Source organism: Fringilla coelebs (assembly GCF_963513975.1).
Source record: "Fringilla coelebs genome assembly, chromosome: 19".
NCBI lineage: Eukaryota > Metazoa > Chordata > Aves > Passeriformes > Fringillidae > Fringilla > Fringilla coelebs.
Genome location: NC_140045.1, coordinates 11,408,696 through 11,428,567, shown reverse-complemented (window position 1 = coordinate 11,428,567; position 19,872 = coordinate 11,408,696). Strand labels below are relative to the sequence as shown.

At 46.2% G+C, this 19,872-nt stretch overlaps 2 protein-coding genes across 2 annotated transcripts in view; one reads left to right on the top strand and one right to left on the bottom strand.

Moving 5' to 3' along the window:
• Nucleotides 1-230: 230 nt before the first annotated feature.
• HEXD (hexosaminidase D) lies at nt 231-9,871 on the bottom strand. The gene is made up of 12 exons (XM_084218395.1): nt 9,638-9,871; nt 9,105-9,214; nt 8,929-9,016; nt 8,106-8,270; nt 6,892-7,075; nt 5,525-5,596; nt 4,590-4,785; nt 3,877-3,959; nt 3,014-3,092; nt 2,835-2,936; nt 2,268-2,357; nt 231-1,390 (listed from the first exon to the last, which is right to left on the bottom strand). Exons 1-12 carry the CDS (start codon nt 9,701-9,703, stop codon nt 1,222-1,224), a joined length of 1,404 nt encoding a protein of 467 aa, XP_084074521.1. The 5' UTR covers nt 9,704-9,871; the 3' UTR covers nt 231-1,221.
• Nucleotides 9,872-9,991: 120 nt separating this feature from the next.
• OGFOD3 (2-oxoglutarate and iron dependent oxygenase domain containing 3) overlaps nt 9,992-19,872 on the top strand; it is a 34,401-nt gene continuing 24,520 nt past the window's right edge. Inside the window, exons 1-4 of the mRNA XM_084218232.1 lie at nt 9,992-10,083; nt 10,490-10,743; nt 15,632-15,707; nt 16,312-16,354. Of these exons, the coding sequence (XP_084074358.1) occupies nt 10,001-10,083; nt 10,490-10,743; nt 15,632-15,707; nt 16,312-16,354 (456 nt within the window). The 5' untranslated portion in view covers nt 9,992-10,000. The remainder of the gene's footprint in view (nt 10,084-10,489; nt 10,744-15,631; nt 15,708-16,311; nt 16,355-19,872) is intronic.

Here is a 19,872-nt window from a genome sequence, read left to right as displayed (position 1 = left end):
CCATATAAGCTGACAGATCCAACTCTCTATTATTGGTGAATATTTCTATTTTCCCTCCTTTAAACCAAACCAACATGCTGCACACACAAAAAGCAACACCCTTCTACAAACACTTGGAGTATCAAAGGTTTTATTCAAGTAAAATAAATTAAGATCTTGCTTAGTTCAAGCTATGTGACAGGTGTACACAGCAATTGGTTCTTTTTAGATAAAGATCTGCATGTGGACCTGGTTACTGAGGCTCTCATTGAGTCACTTGAAGCTTGTCTTATGCTGTAGTTTTACTTTCTGTATGTTTACATTTGTTCCAAGAAAATTTCAATACCAGTGCTCCCAAAAAAATTTAAAGGCATAAAATGAAGCACAGAAATAAATATTTTGAATATTCATGGTGAAATAACATACTTAACAACCATACTTTTGAATTATTTCCATTTAGTGGAGAATTGGGCTAATCACCAAAAGTCCCCAAACATATTTCTATACATTATGACAAGTTTGACTTTAAAGCAGAATAAACCAGCATTTTTTCCTTATATTTGTAGCTTTAGTCATGGCTCAAACTGGGACAAACCTGGGAAGTGCAGGTTGCAGTTTGAGGTTCTACAGAGCCAAACAGGAGCCTCAGTGAGTGGGGTGATGCTTTTCTGTGGGGATGGGGCTGAGCTTTGGTGCTCTGGCAGAAAGTGAAGCAGCCCAATGTGTTAAGGCATTTTCCCTCCCAGCCCGGCTGTCACTGCCTCAGGAGCTCCCTCTTGCTCCTGATTCCTCTTGCTGGAATGAATGCTAGGACACAACTCAGCACAGCTGACATGTGAAGGAGTTTTGGTACAGAACATAATGACACAAACGTTTTTAAAGTATCCTAAATATTAGGGTAGAACTTTCCCAGGTCATTGTTATGTAAGTGTTGCTACAAATCCTGAATTTGGAAGGACCTGGGTTTTTCTCCTGCCTTGTAGGAGAGTGAGCTGTGACTCACTCCTGCATTCTGTTATGCAAGGGCAGCAAACCTGACTGGCAGGCAGGTGAATTAAGGCTCAGCATGTGTTAAGACAAGAAAATTGAGTGGAAGTGTTTTATGCTAATAAATTCCTTCATGCCTTCAGGTCACTTTTGTTTAACCACACTCTCAAGATGACAAACTCCAGCTTTAGGGCTAGCTTCTGATTTTCATAGCCATGTTTTCCCAGGGAATGAGTCAGACTAATTGAAGTGTCCCTAATTATGTGCTCTTATTGCTTCATCTAAATCATCCAGCACTTCCTGTAGCCTCTGCAGGTGAGGGTGGACATTCTCCTCCATCCACTCCTCTATAGCACACCTGTGGAAAACTTGCTCCATGGCTGCTTGCAGCTCTTGCACCACAGTGTTCCACTTGGAGAAGAGCCTGAGCAGAAGTGAGAAAGAAGAAACAATGACATTGCAGGTGAGCTCTGCCTCAAGGGAGGGTTGCCTTACTGGCCTTTGGAAGGGAGTACTGTCCTTAAAACCACTTTACAGGAAAAGAAGCTTCTATTACAAGAGCCCAAACGACTTGATTTGGTTCAGGTGGCAAAAGCTTGATGCTGTTTCTGTTTAAGTACCATTAATCTTGGCACTTTCCTCATGCAAAGACTTTTAAAGTATCAAAATGTGAGCTCAAAAAAACACTATGAACATTTTAAGTGTAACTGAAACCCACTGTGAGACTTGTTGGGAATTTAATTCTGGGTTTTATCAGAAAGGGAGATGAGGTTGGATACTCATCACAGAAAAAGAAAACAAAACCAAAAAAATCACCAACAACAAAAACCCCACCTATAAATGAACTTTTTAGCATGAAGTGGCAGAATGTCTGGGACAAGTTCTGAAAAGCCCATGGTGCCAGGGAGCAGGGGAAGGGCCTGGCTTTATTGCAGACCCTGCCTGGAATCTGGCCCAGGGTGAGCCCCTACACCAAGGCCAACCACTGCTTAAGGTGCAGCAGGGCTGTACAGGAGTGACAATGGAGAGGCTTTTGGACCAATTTTGTACTTGTTCTCAAAGAATTCCTTCAACAGAAGGCAAAGATAAAATCAGAACCATAGGATGGTTTGTGTTGGAAGGGAACTGTGAAGATCATCTAGTTCCAACCCAAACATGTTGTATAAAAACACCTTTGTCTGATTCCCACTGATGTTTCTGAGATAATTATAAAAGAGGTAAGGCTCACAACTCTCTGTAGCTGAGTGCCCAAAATATATCAGACTTTTATTTCCCCTGTAGTGCAAAACAAGTGCTGTTACCTGACTGCATCTGGCTGGAAGTGGTGCACTATGATAGGATGAACAATCCTCTTTTTCCTGTGGTAGAGGCTGAACCAGCCTGTGGCATACCTGAAAATGGATGTTGGTGGGAGCAGTGGTGAAACAGCAGCAAGCTCTGTTTGTCACTGCTGGGGAGGCTTTAGCTGAACTCTGCACAGAGATGATACTTAAGGAGTAAGTTTCAGTCTACAGATCTTTGGAATTAGCTTGTGAAAATGTTCCTGGCAATGATCACCTGATAAATATAATTTCAAGCTCCTTTCTTTTTTAACTACACCATTCAAAATTTTCATTTTAACTTTAAATAGCAGTAAAATGTAATTAAGGAAAGAACTATGTGCTTCAAATAAGGTAGCATACAGTATTTAGGAACTTTGCTAAAATATTTTCAATACTGATGTAAATATTATGTTCTGCTGAGATGTCAGTGACACCTGAAATGCAGAGCTTGATATTTAAATCACTTTTCTGGGGTTGTGCCCCACTTTGAGATGATACAGTTCAAACAGTCCTGCAGCCAGGCAGAATCAACAGAAACCTCATTACCTGTTCCTTTCGAGAAGTTCATCCACTGATGACTTGAGGTGGAAACTAATTTGTGTCACAAGGGTGAGGACACTGCTCCCAGGAAAGGTCCCCACACTTGGGCTGTCCAAAGAGGATCTGTTAGTTTCTGAACTTACCACACAAGGAGAAGCACCTGAATTCTGCAGCTGGAATGTTACCTCATGAAAGTTTCAATTTCCAGGTTAGGCATTCCCAGGAGGATTTCCACATTTTCTTTAATCTTTTCAGAATAGCCACCTGGCAGAAGACAGGGAAATGAGTAAAGGAGCCTAAGGAACCAAAATGCTCATACAAGAGGGGTTTTCTGGAGTATTCTGCCTTGGCTTAGTAGTTCCCCTTTGGTGAAGAATTTTTTAAAAGGTGAAATGGAAATAAAAGAAGGAAGAAACACTTGTGGGTGGGAGGAGGAGCTCAGTGTCTTTCACACAGTTGTCTTGTGCAAGGTGAGCACTTCCTCACTCTGAGCTTTCTCTTCAGGCTGCTGAATATTTCTGGTGCCTTAATTAAAAATCAGTGGATTGTGGGGGTATATTAAGAAAATAAGAAAGATATTGTTGGCAACTGCCTGTAAAGTAAAGCAGAAACTACAGGAGGTATTTTAACCAGACAATGTCCTCCCTAGATCCATTTTAAGAAAAACAATTAGTTAAAACAACTTTTACACATGAGCACATTCTAAATCTAAACTAAATTAGGCTAATTTATATATCACTATTGTTTTAAGTAAGTTTGAGAAGCAATTCTGCATCTTAAATTTATTTTTAATATAAGCATGAAGTTTTTGACCATTTGTGTGTTAGATCACAATAAATGAAGAGGATACAATGTCTATTTTTAAATACTTAGGCCAAGAGGCTTCTCTCCTCCCACACTGCAAATTGTAATTTATTGTTCATAATTCAGGCCATGATCAATTCAGCAAACCATCTCAAAATATAACAAGCCTGTGCTAATCTTAGGGCAAGGTTACTTCACTCCTGTGCTAGGCATTATCTGAGAGAGAATGAAGTTGTCATTGTACCATTCTTTAGTGTCTGCAGACACACGGCCAGGGATGGAATTGCCACAGGGAGAAGCTCACACAAAACAGCAAAGTGGTCATACCTAAGTAAGGAAACATCCATGAATTACACATTTTACTGTTAGAGCAGACTAAACAAGTGGGAAGATTTAATATTTCAATCACTAAAATTCAATGAGCTTTAGAAACATCTGTTGCTGTCTCAGAGAAGAGATCACTTATCTCTGAAATGTGAAGTATTCCTGTTTTACTAGTAAGAATAGATGAAAACCAAATTCTCTACTCAAGGCAAGTTAGGGTCAGAAATTGGACATCAGCTCTCTGGTATTCCCTACCCCTGACTGCATAAAAATGTTTTACTCCACCATTATATTAACAAATTCTCGTCTCTTTTGTGATTTCATAGTTTTTGAGTTCCCATCAGACATTCAGACAGACACACCATGCATGAACTACAGTGTCTATGAGCAGCTCAAGGTGGCACAAAATCCAGCTGAGCGTGCTGGTGGTGTCCCCAAAGCCATTGCTCCTGCTGGTTAGTGCAGTACAGCTGAAATCCACCCTTCACAGTCTGGGGGTGAGGCACAACAGTGACAGGAAGAATTGCAGGGTAATTCTTTCTAAACCCCCAGCTTCCCTGGGCCTCTTGGGGAGCTTTTGGGTGGAAATTTGCTCATCTGTGACCCTGGAGGCACACAAGGGCCATTCCTCACCTCTGCCAGCCGGTCAGCGCGATACCTTCCAGGACATCAGCAGGGCTCCTCCTGGCCACCTGCAGCCACTCCAGCTGGTTCCTGAGGTGGTGCCCAATCAGGGTTAGAGACTGATTCGCTCCCGTGGCTCCCTTGAAGGCACTTGCAAACCACACCTTGGAGAAGCCACACCTGCGGTACTTCTCTATGAGCTGCACTGCAGGGACACACACAGGGACATGCACAGGATGAGCTTTCTCCAGTTCCAGCCCCCACTGCAAGGCTGCAGGGAAGGGGAACACAGCTCCAGGTCCAACATGCTGCTGAGCCTTTCCAGGCTTGGAGCATCAGCAAGGATGGGGGATTTGACACCCTCTCTGAGCAGCCTTTTGAGTGGCTGTCCTCCTATTTTCATGCATCAGTTACAATACTCTACTCCCTTGTATTGCTAGCACGCTAAGAGCCGTGAGGTTGTAACAAGCATGCACAACATCTGACAGCTGATTGTTCTGGCAATAAAGAAATATTTGCATGATTGTTAGATGCCTGACAGGGGCCTTTAGGGGCTTCCCTCTGAATTCTATAGACGTAGGAAGCCCTGAAGCTTCTTTTGCAGAGCTGTTCAATACAGAGTTATGTGCTGCTGCTGGTGTTGATACAAGGAGAATTAATGTAACAGTGCTTATGGAAAACCACTGAATCTCCTATCAGTGATTCCAAAGCTCTGCTGAAAAGAATTAAGCAGCCTACAATGCAAGCCATTCATAAGGGAAACATAAATAGAAAAAGAAAATAATAGCAACTATGATGTGAAATCAAAGAAGGGCTGTCTTTATGCTATTAAATCAATAAAAAACAATTTAACAAAACCAGAATATCCAGCTAAGGTAGGTTTTAATGACAGAATTTTGCTTTGGCTATTTTACTTGTACACAGCTCAGCAGAGAAGTACAAACCTTTGCCCTCCACGTTGATGTCTGTTGCATAGTCCCAGATCATGGGCTGCACCAGCTGTGGGACCCCGGACTCTGAAAGGAACAGAGCTCTCCTAAACCCTGGAGAACAGCTGCTTAAATGAGAACTCAGCACAGGTTACTGCTGCAGCAGCATGTGACCACAACTAAGCATGTGTCACTTACAGCTGAAGTGGCCCAGGGCATTTTCAGCCTGGCCAGGATTTGGCACATGCCCAGGGCCACTGTCCTCAGGCATGGTGAAACCATTAACATGGAGGAGCAGTGACAATTTATCAGAGACCCCACTCACCCCAAGCCCAGCTCATTCTCAGCTCCTTGCATCTCTCTGTACCAGCTGGATTCCACTGGCGAGCCACAAGAGGAGATTTAGCTAAATTCAAATGTAACATTTACCCTTCCACTTACAGAGTGCCTGGGCTGTGTTTCCACAAAAGGCAGCTTTTCAAATACAACTAAAAGTACAAATTTAGCTTTAACTCATTTGTAATCAACTCCTCAGCTAGTTTTAAACATGTGAAACTGACTCCTAGAGAAACTGCAGTAAACTGTACAGAAATTCAGTATTTTAACTCCATCACATTTTAATTTGTTTATTCTGTTATTATGGCAGTAGAGCATACTTAGAGTGCTGTACTGCTCTGGTGGAAACTCCAAGGGTCCCACCTGCATTTTTGGGGATGATTTCCCACTATCAAAGCCTTGAATAGGTCAGTCACTGTTGGATGAGCTGCACAGCTCTCCTGGTGCCATTTAAATCTGTTTACAGCAGCCATGTAAGGTGGCTCTGAAAACGCTGGAACTCCATCTGTGCTCAGACTACTCCAGCTTTAGCACTGCTTTGATATTTTTCCACAAACAAGACTTGTGATGTCAAGGTCTTGGAGCTATCCCACAATTCAGTATCAAAGTCCTCACAATGTGCACCATGACCACAAAGATGCTCACAGGGCTGCATCTTCTCTGTGTGAGTTTGCACCACTTGGGATCAGGTGCTGCAAAGGGCAGCAATGAACATCAGAAGGTGGTGAGAGGCACAGAGATTTAGACTTGGACCACAGATGCAAATAGGCTGTTTTGTTTTAATGTTGTGTTTTAATGCTGGTTGTTGTTTTAATGTATAAGGAAAGTAGAATTGATGGCAGCCACTGCAGGGTGAGCATTTTGTGATTGAAAACTGAAGTGTTCAGACTGGCCCAAACTCACACAGGGACTCTGTGGCAGCCAAGGACTGAGTGCTTCTATTCTCTAGTCAAAAAAACCACACCTCACCTCTTGCCAGATTTGTTGTTTTCATTACATTCAGCTGCCAACCCATCTGTTTTACCTGTGCAAACCTGGTCACACACCTGCCAGTGTTTCCTCACTCATGCCCCTGAGCATGTCATCCCACACGATGGGTGTCACCATGGGGTAAGACCAGGCCAAACAAGTGGCAACTGCTTTTATGTGGGATAAGCACAGCTTCTCTGGAGTGTTGTTCTGCTGCTGCAGCCACTGCTTGGACTCCTCTCCTTCGCCAAGGTAGTAGACCTGAAACACCAAGCAAATCATCCTGACTTCTTGTGCAGAAATAGAGAAAGGGAGGTCAGCAATATTCAAAACCTTTGTCCAGATGAGTGGACAAATTCCAAAGCACCTCTGAGTGCTGAAAACACTGCAAGCATTTCCATCAGTCTGCAGGAGACTGTGGCCATGATTACATGCATCACTCTATATGCCATATTTGCCTTTGGAACGTTTGTCCTTGAAAGCAGATCTCATCACATTTATTCACTTCAAATCCAGCAATCCATCAGGACTTGAGGTAGATAAATAAGGTTCCTATCTTGGGGAAGATCATCCAAATGTGAGTCTAGAAGTAACCTGGGGCCATGTCCAAGGGTGGCCCAGCATTTTTGGTCCCATGCAGAGAGTGAATTAAAATTTGCTGGTTTAGAGCAGGTTTTATTTATTCTACATAAATAGTATTTTGCTTTATAACAGCTCCCTGTCTAGCCTTCCCACCAGTTTCAACACAACAGGATACAAAATGCTAAACTAATATCAGTACAGTTAAGTGGTCATAATGAATTCCAGGGATCTGTGTGCCATCATCATGGGTTTAAGAAACTATGAGAAAGAGAAGCTTGAGTTTTTTCCTTCTCAAGGAGACAAACTACCAAGGTAAAAAAACCAACACTTCCAACCACAGAAGGGTTTATTTGAGTAACTTGCCCAGAACAACGAGCCACATCTTACACCAAACTCACAGGATTCCAAATGAACAGCTCTAATTGATGTCTCACTACAAACACTCACTTGACCTAAACCCAACTGCTGTTAGCTTCAAGAAGCTGCTTTCAATACTTTGATATTACACTTGTATCTATGGAAATAACAACCTGTGCTACTGGAACAATTTACTGGCAAAAAGACTTTTCTATACTGGCTCAAGTGGTGTTTTCTGTCCCCAAAATCCCACCCAAACACGGCCTGAGCACCACTGAAATGCAGAAGGCTCAGCCCTTGCTGTAATTCCTCAAAAGAAAAGAAACATTCCCAGCTGAAGAGAAGTTCCCACCTCATCACATCCGATGTGAAACCACTGCAGGTCCTCGTGCAGGGCCATGACCTGGTCAATCATGGCTTTGACCAGCGCCAGGGACTCCTCCTTGTGCGGGTTCAGGGCGTTGGGCAGCTCCTTCACCTCCCGCAGATGGGCAAACTCCCTGTGCTTCAGCACAAACTGCAAGGGAAAGGGGAGCTTGGGGACAGCCGCCACACCAGGGGACAGCAGTGTCCTCCTGTCCCCAAGGCTCTGAGGGCAGGTGTCCTGCTAAACCCAGGGACAGCCTGGGGGCTCAGCTGCTGCTCCACGCTCATGGGGGGTCTCTGACCACGAAGCACCTCACAGGGTAGGTGAAGGGGAGGTCACTGCAGTGTCACCCTGATGTCAAATCCTGCAGCTGGCAGAGTTGGATAACCAGAGCACTGGGACTTGGATTGGAAATTTCCAGCAGAGAATCCCAGAATGGGTCAGGCTGGAAGGGAGTAGAGTGGCTCATCTGGTCCCACCTTCTTGCTCCAGCAGGGCCAGGGTTGTGTCCAGAGAGGGTGTGGAGTCTCCCTCACTGGGGATATTCCAACCTGCTCAGGGCCTGGTCACTGCACAGGGAACAAGTTCTGCCTCATGTCCAGGTGGCACTTCCTGGCCATGGTTTCTGCCCAGAACTGGACACACTGCTCCAGATGTCACCAGGGCTGAGCAGAGGGGCAGGATCACTCCCTGCCCAGCTGCCAAAGCTCTTCCTACTGCACACCGAGACCCCACCAGCCTTGCCGTTCCCCTGGGCACTGCAGGCTCAGCACACCAGCTCTCACCCAGCCCAGCACGCCCAGCTCACCTCCATGTGCCCGAAGCTCTGCACCAGTGGCACCACATCCAGGCCCTCTGCCCGTGCCCAGCTCAGCAGCGCTTGGAGCTCCTCGGGGCTGCAGGAGAACGACTGTCAGTGCCCGCTGGGCATGGCCCGGGGCGCCTGCGGACACCCGGAGCCGCCTGCAGGGTACGTGGTGCTACCTGTAGGCGTGGGGGGCCTGCAGCAGCTCCAGCGGCCCCGAGTACGGGAAGGTGTCCTCATATTCCAGCAGCAGCCCGGTGGCACCCAGGGTGCGGAGCAGCGGCAGCACCTGAGGGAGGGAGGGAGGGAGGGAGGGGACACTGGGGATGCAGCTGGGCTGTGAGCAGTGCCCCTGTCACCTGCAGCAGGTATATCCCTCACCTGAGCCCAAATAAATCCTTTACTTGTGCCAGATACATCCCTCACCTGCTCCAGGTTCACCCCTTACCTGTTCCAGGCTCACCCCTCATCCACCCCAGGCACATCCCTCACCTCCCTCAGGTGCACCCCTCACCTCCCTCAGGTGCACCCCTCACCTGCTCCAGGCTCACCCCTCATATCCCTCAGCTGCACCCCTCACCTGCTCCAGGCTCACCCCTCACCTCCCTCAGGTGCACCCCTCACTTGCCCCAGGCACAGCCCTCACATCCCTCAGGCTCACCCCTCACGTCCCTCACGTTCACCCCTCACGTCCCTCACGTTCACCCCTCACCTGCTCCAGGTACTGCGCGCGCGGCGCGGCGCCCTTCAGGTCCAGGTGCACCAGGCGCCGCCACATGCTCTGGCCTCGATTGCTTTGGCCTGTCGCCGCGGCGTCCCTGCACACCCCGCCCGGCCGCACCCCGCTGTCCCTGCCGCGCTGTCCCGGCGCTGCCCGCCCGCGCCCTGCTGTCCCGGTGTGCCGTTGTCCCGCTGTCCTCTTGTCCCCCTGTCCCGGTGCCGCCCTTCCGCCGCTCCCGGCTCTGCGCTATATCCTCGCACTCGCTCTCGGCAGCCGAGCGCGTTCCCCTGTCAGGCAGGCCGGCAGGCCAGGGCGAGGCGCGCCGAGCGCATCGCTCGAGGCGGAGGAGGCGCGATGGCTCCGCAGCGGCGGGCGCTGCCCCGCGGCCCCGACAGCGCCGGGCCGGGGCCGGGCCGCGGTGCCCGCCGGCACAGCAGGTACCAGCGCGGGGCCCTGGCCGTCACCTCTTACCCCCAGGCCGGCGGCGCTGCCGCTCCGGGGGGTGCCCCGGTGGGAGGCGGTCACGCTGCGCCGGGCCTGGGAGTGGGAGGGAAGCGCTTGTAACGCGTGTGGTGCGCTCCGAACCGGGGTCCCGAGGGGTGAGGGCCCGGGAGGGATCCGCGTGTGGTGTGCTCCGAACCGGGGTCCCGGGAGAGAACCGTGTGTGTTTGTACCGCGTGTGGTGTGCTCCGGGCCCGGGTCTCGGGAGAGAACCGTGTGTGTTTGTACCGCGTGTGGTGTGCTCCGAGCCGGGGTCCCGAGGGGTGAGGGCCCGGGGCTCGCCGGTATCGGCCAGGGCCGTCCCTCCCCGCTCACGGGGCCCGTTCTGTGCTCCCTCCGCAGCGCCAGGAAGGGCAGATCGCAGCCGGATCCCCGGGGAAGGTGGCTGAAGGCAGCGATCTTCCTCCTCCTCTCCACCGCGGCCGGCGGCGGCCTCGTGGTCTGGAGCCGCCTCCGCTCCGAGGATGGGATCCCCGAGGGTGGAATCCCCGCAGATGGAGTCACCGAGGTGCTGGCCCATCGCAGCGACACCCTGCAGGACAAGTTCGTGGAGGTGCCCTGCTCGGAGGACTACGAGAGCCACAAGCGCTTTGCAGGTACCCGGGCAGGGCTGGCCGTGCTCGGCGGGCAGGAGCGGCTTGGCCGCTGCCTGGGCACCAAACTTGGGCTGCAAAACTCCCGTGTTTGCAGAGAACTCCTGGTCACCGTCTCTTGCTTAAAGCCCCAAACGTTGGTGCCCCTCGGGCTAGCCCACAGGTTGACTCTGAGAGGATTTTTTTTACTTCTGAAAGTGGTTTGCAAGGGCTTTGTGAAATAAACCTCCTGCAAGTCTGTTTCTGGTTTGTTTCCATGCTCCGTTGATTCCTGAGTGAGTTTGCTGCTGCTCAGGACCATACAGGGTATGGGGTGACACTGATGGAGGACGCTGTGCCACCAGCTTGTGATGACTGCACAAGTGCCAGCTTTTGACACTTATTCTGAGATCTGCCAGTGACTTTGGGGGGTGCTTGCAGAGCACTTTTCTGTCTTTGTGTCTTTCTGCTGAGCCAGTTTTCTGTCAAATTGGTATCTGTTCCTCCTGGCACTTATTTCTTTGAAGTGTTGAGGTTGGTTCTTCAAGAGATGTGGAAGATTTTAATCTCCTCTGACAAAGAGCAGTGAGAGTTTGACTTGCAGCTTCCATGGATGAGCAGTGCTGATGTTCTCTTTCAGATTTGCAAAGTGTGTTGTGATGAACATTTTCAGTTGGTACAGCTGCCAGAGAGCAGCTCTGCTCTTGGTTTTTGTCAGTATGTGTGGCTGTGTGTTGGCTGATAAGCTGTTGAATCTAAAAAACCAACTTCTGAGTTGGGTAAAACCAACTCAGTTGGTGATTGTATCTGCTTCATGATGTGGCTGAGAAAATTCTGGCATAAAGCTGGAGGCTGGAAGAAGCTGCTGTGAGCTAAGGAAGAACAAAGGTGATCAAAGGCCTGGAGAACCCACCCTGTAAGGAAAACCTCAGGGAGCTGGGTCTCCTTTCCCTGGAGGAGGCTCAGGGAGAACACATCCCATTATTCCAGTGCTTAAAGAGAACCTAGAGAGAGGACAGCTCTGCTTTTGTAAGGAGCAGCACAGAGAAGACAAGGCACAGTGGGTGCAGCTTGCATTGGGCAAGATTTCATCTTGATATAAAAAAAATTTACAGAGAGAGCACTCAGTCACTGGAACAACCTCCCCAGGGATGCTGTGCAGCCCCTCTGGCTGAGGGTTTCCAGGGTGTGACTGAGCACTGTGCTGGATAATCTTATCCAGGCTCTCTGCACCACAAAAAGCTGAACCAGATGGTCTTTGGAGGTCCTTTCCCAGGCTCTTCTGCGATTCTGCAATTTTTAAACTTTCTCCTGTGCCAGTTCTGATAGAAAATGTTTGACAAATTACAGCCCCATGTTCTTCAGGTGTCTGGTCAGGGTGCTGTTGGTCAAAGAGACTTGGAACTTAAAAGAAAATTTCATGTGGAGTCTGAGGTCATATAGTTTTTCCTCAGTGCTGCTACTGTAGCTTTTTTTTTTTTTTTTTGAGGATTCATCCCAAATGTGATTTAGGCCAAGAGAACTGATGTCAGGAAGCTATCAACAAAAAAAAAATTGTCTTGGTAAGGTGATGGTTTTTTTGACAGGAGAACATGTTCTGTGTTAAGTTTTCATAGTTATAAGGGGAAACTGCTGCTGGGTGAATTTGTGTAGTGCAAGGCCAGAGAAAACTGCAGCTGGTGATTTGGTTATTACTGAACTGGGGCTAAAAGTCTTTGGATTCTGCTACTGCAGTGTTTGCTTACCAAAAGAAACCTCCCAAACCAACAAAACTTTACTTTTCCCTTCCCAGGTTTACAAGAGCAATTTTTTGAGCTTGTGGTCTGGGCCATCCCACCAGTTATCCTTTTCATTGTTTTCTTTCAATTCCTTCTTTTTCATGCTATTCTTTTCACTGTAAGGAAGGCAGGAACTTGAAGCACATCTCTCCAGGAACAGCAATGAATGAATTCTTTATTTTTGGGGGTGTCTGGGGAGCAGCAGCAAGTGCTGGCTGCAGGGTGAGGTCTCAGCTCTTGGCTTTGTATGGGGATAATTGACTCACCTTTCTAATTAGGTGTTTGCTTGGTTCTGCTGCTTAAGTTTTGTGATTTATTTGGGTTTTTATTTATGGGGTGTTTGTTTTTTTTTTTTTTTTTAATTTTATTTTATCTATGTTGTGACCATGCTTTTGAGGATCCAGCTGTTAATTGGTTAATTAAAGCTGAGCTGTGATAATTTTCCCACGAGAGGGTGATGATGAGCTGTGGAGGAGTTTTGTGTGTTCCCCACAGCCGAGCCAGGCAGAAGATGTGGACTATGGATCAGCTCAGCAGCTTTAGGCACTTGGAAATAGGTGTCTGTCACTCAATAGCTCTTCATTCTCAGTCTTTAGCCTGGTTTGGCACCCTCAGCTGTGGGCTCTGTGTCAGGAGGAGGCACATTCCTGTCACCACTCAGTGTCTGATGCTCAGCTGTGAAGTTTCCACAGCTAAAATGAGCTTTTTATTTATGCACCTGTCCCTGCTTCCAGCTGAACTTGGTGCAACTGAGCTTCCAGTTTGCTTCAAGTGATTTGGTAGCTGGTGTCAGAGCAGGATTTATTCCCTTAGCACTGCCTGCCTGTAAATAAACTTCATACCAAATAAAATTTGCTATTTTTCAGAGGCCAAGCACTTGACTTATTATATTTGCAGAAGGTAGGGTGTTATGTGAGCACAGTCTCACCTGAATTCTAAACTCTGGGGGCAGATCTTGGCCATTTCTGCTCTCCTGAGACACAGCTAACTGCTTAAACCTACTGTGGCCACTGTGTGTGATGAAATCTTATTTCTGCTGAGTGCTGACATTTTGTGTCAGTGCACAAAACATCTGTGGGCACTGCCCAGGAGACAGATTGAAGGTGCTTTTCCAGACACAGGGCCAGGGGAGTGGAAAGGTCTAGCCCAGCCTGCCATGGGGATGGCAGCTGTAAATCTCTGCCTTGGAGAGGGATTGTTCCCTGCCCAGGGCAGGAGGAATGAGATGATCTCCAAAGTCCCTTCCTATCATCCTGTGCCTCAGGGGAAAATCTTAGCAGAGCTTTTTTCTCCTGTGAATCCTCTCTGGCTCAGCAGTGAGGGTTCTTGGTTAAATACCACTAAGGAGGAGACACAGCTGCAGTTTGGGCACTTGGTCCTGTGTGTTACATTCTGGATTTTGTGCTGAATGGGAGCAGTGGCAGTACTTGTGTTTCACATATTTTGGTACGTTCCTTTTTACCTTGATTTACCTGGTAGCCAGAGCTGATGGTGCCTTATCAGATGAAGGACCAGATCAGATCAAGGTTTTCAAATCATACCATTTTTTCCTCCCCTTTTTTTACAAGTAGAAATTTTTACTCTATAGCACCCACTTTTTACAATTTCTCTAGACATCATAATATTTAAAAAACCAAGCAAGAACAATTAATATCTCAGCAAGCACAGACAATTCTGCTACTACAGGCTGAGCTGGAAGCTCTTTTGCAAGAGGGGAATTGCAAGCATTAATTCTTTCAGAATACAAACTTCAATGAAAATTAAGAGCAAAGTGGTATACCAGCTTACCTTACGTCATACTTCTCAAAAAAGCAATTTTTTTCTAGAGATACTCAACAAACTCAAGCTCATCTTGAGTTTGTGGTAGCTGGGGAAAATATCACAACTCTGAAAATCACTTTGTTCTGAGTTCCTTGAGAGGAACTGAAGTAAAGGGTTATAATTGAGATAAAGGGATGGTTTTGTGTCTACTGGGCACAAATTTGTGGAAGCTACCAGGTACCTGCAGTACTAATCTGAATTTCTCCTGAGACTATCCTGGTATCCCTTTGACTCTTCCTTGCTCACATGTGCCATGTTCTCTGAGACAGAGAGGACACTTTTCTTACTGCTGGAATCATTTTCAAACAGACTGTTCTGATTTTTCCTGAGCATTCACCCAGTGTTTGTGCTGCACTGTTGGTACCTGACTGACTTTATGCTGGACTACATTTTTCTGTTTGTTGGAGTTTTTTCTCCATTTGGGGAAGCTTGTGCTGTTGCTTTCAGAGCACCTCCTGCTTCCAGTTCTCTGTCAGAGACCCCAGACATGTAACAATTGTCTGAGGTAACCCTGTAGTTTTGCCAAGCCTGGATATTTGCAGCTGGAAAAGGAACAAATCTTGTCTGAAATCAGAAATCTTTGCAGAATGTTGTAGAAAGGAAGCTCTCAATAGCCAGGTTTTTCATGGAGTATTGAATTTCTCCTTTGAGTTTACTCTTCTCTACTTGAAAATCAGCTTTCCCTGCAGCCCACCTGACATGTAGCTGGGGTACATCCAGTAATAGGAAATGGAAATTCCTGCAAAATTCCTGGCAAAATTCTCCCATCTGCCTGGTGATTGTTATGAGCTGCCTTTGATCAGATCACAGTGATGCTTTTATCTCCCATGGGTGAATGGATGGATTTCTTTCCAGGAATTTTGTGTTCTGATGAATTCTTGAAGTGACACTCAGTTCAGGAGCACTGAGTGTGTTGGCAGTGTCAGAAACCACACTCAGCCCCTCTCTCCTGGGCCTTTACATCTGTAAATGGATCTTCCTCAGAAAAGTGCCAAATGTAACATCCCAAAGTCTCTGGTGGCTCAGAACTGATTTTATTTCTTCTTCTTGCCTGAAGATTGTTGTCAGCCAGACTTATAAGAACTTTCATATATTCTTCACCTGCAACTCCTGCTGCTGACTTGTTATTCCCTGGAGCTTTTAAAATTTAATGTTACATTTCTTAGCAGTGAATTTTAGGGGACTTTTTAAATCATATTTATCCAAGCTGTGTGCTTCAGGAATGACTTCAAGAGAGACTTTTGTGCAAAGTCTCATTTAAAACCTGCCTGAAGTGGTCTCAATGGGTTCTTTTCCTTCTCTTTGTGTTACAGGTTGCACTCCTAGGAAGTGTGGAAGAGGTGTGACAGATGCTGTAATCACAAGGGAAGAAGCTGAAAGAATTCGTAGGTAATTCTTCTTTTAGCTCTAACTTTTAAATTTCAATGACATTGTGCCAATCTGAGGGGTAGGATGGGTTAGACTGTTTAAAACATGAAATATTTGTTATTAAAGCCATTTTCCATTTTTACTCTAGTGGGGGCAGTTCTTTCACACAGAATCTGCCTGGCTCTGAGGGGCATGAGCACTTCACAGAAAGAAAGGAAAATGAATTAAATAAGTTTTAAAGGATTTTCACTTGGCCTCCATTTGGTCTTTAAAAGCAGAACAAAACAATGTGAGCCTGATTGCAGCTGTGTGTCTGTCTGGGTAATCACCAGCAGATCAGCAGCAGTCCTCTGTGAAGGGACTGGTTTTAGGGTATTTTTGGGATTTGTGGAAGGAAGGTCAGAATTTATGCAAGCTCAGAAATGTTCTGCAACACAAATACTTCATTTTCATGACAGGCTGGAAGGTTCAGTTTCCAAGAAATGGGAGCTGCTGTTAACTCAGTTGGGTTCTACCTGATGCATCAAATCCCACTCTCTGGGGAGTTACATGTTGTAAATAAGGGCATTAAAGGACAAATTAATCACACTCCAGTTCTCACCTGAGATTATTGTTTTGCCTGCAGAATAGCAGAGAGGGGACTGGCCTTGGGAGGATCTGATGGAGGGGTGAGCAGTGTCCTGTTATTTTCTACCTTCTTTTACTGCCAAGGCAAGATTATAAATGCATTTTTTGGGGCTGAGGTGAGCAGATGGACATTTTTTCCGTCTGTTCCGACCTGGAAAATAATAGATTTGGAAAGTTATTTCTCATTAATACTTCTGCTAGTAGTGTAACTCCTGACTCCTGCAATACAGAATATATTTCCTTGAATTTAATTATTTCTAGCACCTCTCTTGAACTGATTTTGTCTTCATCTGGAAACAGTTGCTATAGCAGAACTGTTAAAGTTTATCTTCTGGAAGTAAATTACAGATTGGATTTGTAGAGACAAGAATACCGTGTAATGTTTTAAGTAGCCCTTAGAATAATAATCTTTAAAAGAAAATATTTTGAAAGTGTCCCACTTCTCTTTAATGAGCACATTCATTTTAATTTCTTTTCCCCATCTTTGTTCTCAGAATGTTTTTGTGTGTGAACAGGAAGTGTTTCTTGAGTATTTCTAAACAGAGCCACTCCTGTGGGCCTCTGCTGAATTAGGGCATATATTAGCAAAAAAAGAATGTTTTCACTGGAAAAAATAAGAATTTATTGTCCTTATGATTGCTGAGAAAGATGTGTAAAAAATATAAACCAAGAAATATCTCTGTTACTTTGGAACTTTGGAACCTTCATTTTGCCCTCTTTTTTTTTTAAGGGGAAATAAATGAGAGGGAGGGGAAGTTGCTTCTCTCTCACTGCAATAAAATCTGTTAAAAATCTGATGTCTGTGGAGAGGTGTGGGCTGTGAGCCAAGCTTTCTCACATTTCTCATCATCTGTAACTGTGAGGAAGTTCTTAATCCCCAGGGAAAGGATCAAGAAGAAAGTGCAATGTGATATTGAGCACTTAACCAAAATAATAAATAAAAACTGAAAGATGTTAGAAACAAGAGCTGAGCAGTGCTTCTGGGAAATTGTAAGAGTCATAGAATGGTTTGGGTTGGGAGGGACCTTAATTCCCACCCAGTGCCACCCCAGCCATGGCAGGGACACCTCCCACTGTCCCAGGGACACCTCCCACTGCCCCAGGTGCTCCCAGCCCCAGGGTCCAGCCTGGCCCTGGGCACTGCCAGGGATCCAGGGGCAGCCACAGCTGCTCTGGGCACCCTGGGCCAGGGCCTGCCTGTTCTCACAGGGAAGAATCATATTCAGGAGATACACTCTCCTTACCCACTTTCTAATATTTTTACTATATTTCAAATAATATTTTTAATATTATTTTAAATGCACTCTCCTTACCCAGTTTCTTTTATTCCTGTCCTGCTTGTTTCCCCTTCCTTTCCCCATGTGCCAGTTCATATTTCTGGTGTCATGGTGCAAATCTTTTCCTGGCAGTGCTCTCCTGGCTCTCTCAGATACCATTGGATCCTGCTGGATGTTTGCTGATGGGCTTTAGATGGAACTGTCTTTGTTGGAGCCTTTCATCTTTTCCAATCTCTTACCCACAGAGCATAAAGAATATTTCAATCCTTACTTTCAATCCATCCATATCTGTGTGCTCCTCAGCTTCAAGCCACTTGGAGTAGGTCTGGCTTGTTGCTTTAAATTTCTTTGGCTTTAGAGTGTTTGCATGATTCTGTCTGCTGGAAGACTAATTCTTCCTTTAAAATATCTCAAAATTATTGTTACCATTTAATGATTTTTAATTCTTTGGCCACTTTGTTCTCTTTGCTAGTCAAAATAAAACTTGTACAGGTTTCTGTTGGGATTCAGACTGCATTTTCATTGCCTGGGGTTTCCTCTTAACCCCTTTGTAAGCAACATGTTTGGGTTTTTTTCTTTTTTTGCTTGTCATAGTTGTTATATTTTGAATTCTCAGAAGTGGATTTGTGTCTGTGTGTGTAGATATAATTTCTTAATTTAAAGGTGTAAACTTGGCAGTTTGTGACTTTGTTAATTCTCTCCTCCCTTTGTTTGCTGCCCTTCCCTGGAGTACTGGAGCATAGCACCAAAACTTGTTTCCCATTCCATCTTTTATGTTGAGAAAGTCTTGACAAACATCTGAATTATTGAAGCCTCCCTGGGGTCACACCCCAGTTGTCATGCTGAGTTTTCTTATCTTCCTTTGTAGCTTTTCCTGGGTTTATATTTATTTATGCAGAGACACACAGAGTGAAGCTAGAGGGGCCATGGTAATCTTCTGGTCTTAACTTCCTGCAGAATCCAAACAGAATTATTTTCTCCACCAGCAAGCTGCTTTCCCTTCTACATCTGTCTCTGTAAAGTAGTTTTATAGTCTGTTCCTTATTCAGAGAATGGAAATTGCATTAGTTGTCTTGATGTTTGCCTCAGCTTTTTTCTTCTTGGTATAGATAATGATATTAACTTTTTCAGCCTTCTATGATTTTGTAATTCTTCCCTCCCTGATATTTTTCTGCACGTCCCCTCTGCTGGTGTGAACACTTCAGTCCTGACTCATTCACTCAGGTCTTGCAGGTGCTGCCATCATAGCAACCCCCTGGTGTAAATGAGACAACTCATTTACTGTCATGATGCCTCAGGTTTTACTTTTTCTATTTTTCAGATTCTGTGCTGCCCTAGTGTGTGGGTCTGAGCTTCACACCAGGGGATGCTGAGCTCTGTTCACAGAGTAGGGAGACAAAACAATTCCTGCTCCAGCTGGGCACCAAGGACAAATGATCCCAATCCCAGCCCAGGAGCACAAACCCCGTGGGCTGGAGAGAGAAAAACAAGCAGGGTGGGGCTGCAGGGGCTAAAGCTGGGATGGGACAATGAACTGCAAGGTGCAAATGGAGCAGAACTGATCCCAGGGAGAGACCCCGTGCCCGGCCGGGCATTTTGGGGCCATTTTGGTTCATCTTGGGTGCAGCCCTGGCTGGGCTCTGGTGCTGCCCCAGGTGGATCCATGGAGGAGATCCTTTGGATAAATCCCTGCTTTATTCTGTGACTCTGCCCAGCCTCTGCTCCAGCTCAGCCTTCTCAAGGCACCTCCAGCACATTTCTGTGCCCATGTGGAAGCTCCATTGTCACCCCTCAGCTGGAGTGTGAAGCATTCCCACAGGAGTTCTGGGGGAAGCTTTGGCAGCTGCCAGCTCCTCTGGAGACAAGCAGAATGAAGATTTTCTCATTTTCCTCCTTTGGGTCGTGTGGCTGCTGCCTGCTTTCAGAGTATCACATAAAACCTTAGCAGGGTGGAGGAACTGGTGGGGATGTGAACAGGTATTTATTTCATTGTTGGCAATCCCTTTTAGTGAGGAACCAAGGCAGGGCCTGTCAGGCTTTCTCAGATGGGAATAGGGATCCTTTTTGCCATGAGCTGAGAAGTGCTGGGTACTTAAATATTCTTTTTTAATTCCTTTAGCAGTGAGAGGGTGGATAATATGGGACTATAAGTAGTGAAGGTCCAGAAGAACATGTTTGTGCTTTTCAATTTTTCAGAAAGTTCTATTTCACTTCTATAGACAGTTCTGTAAATCAGGAAGGATATGGGGTAGTTCTGTCAAACAGTCTCTCACAAATGGGAA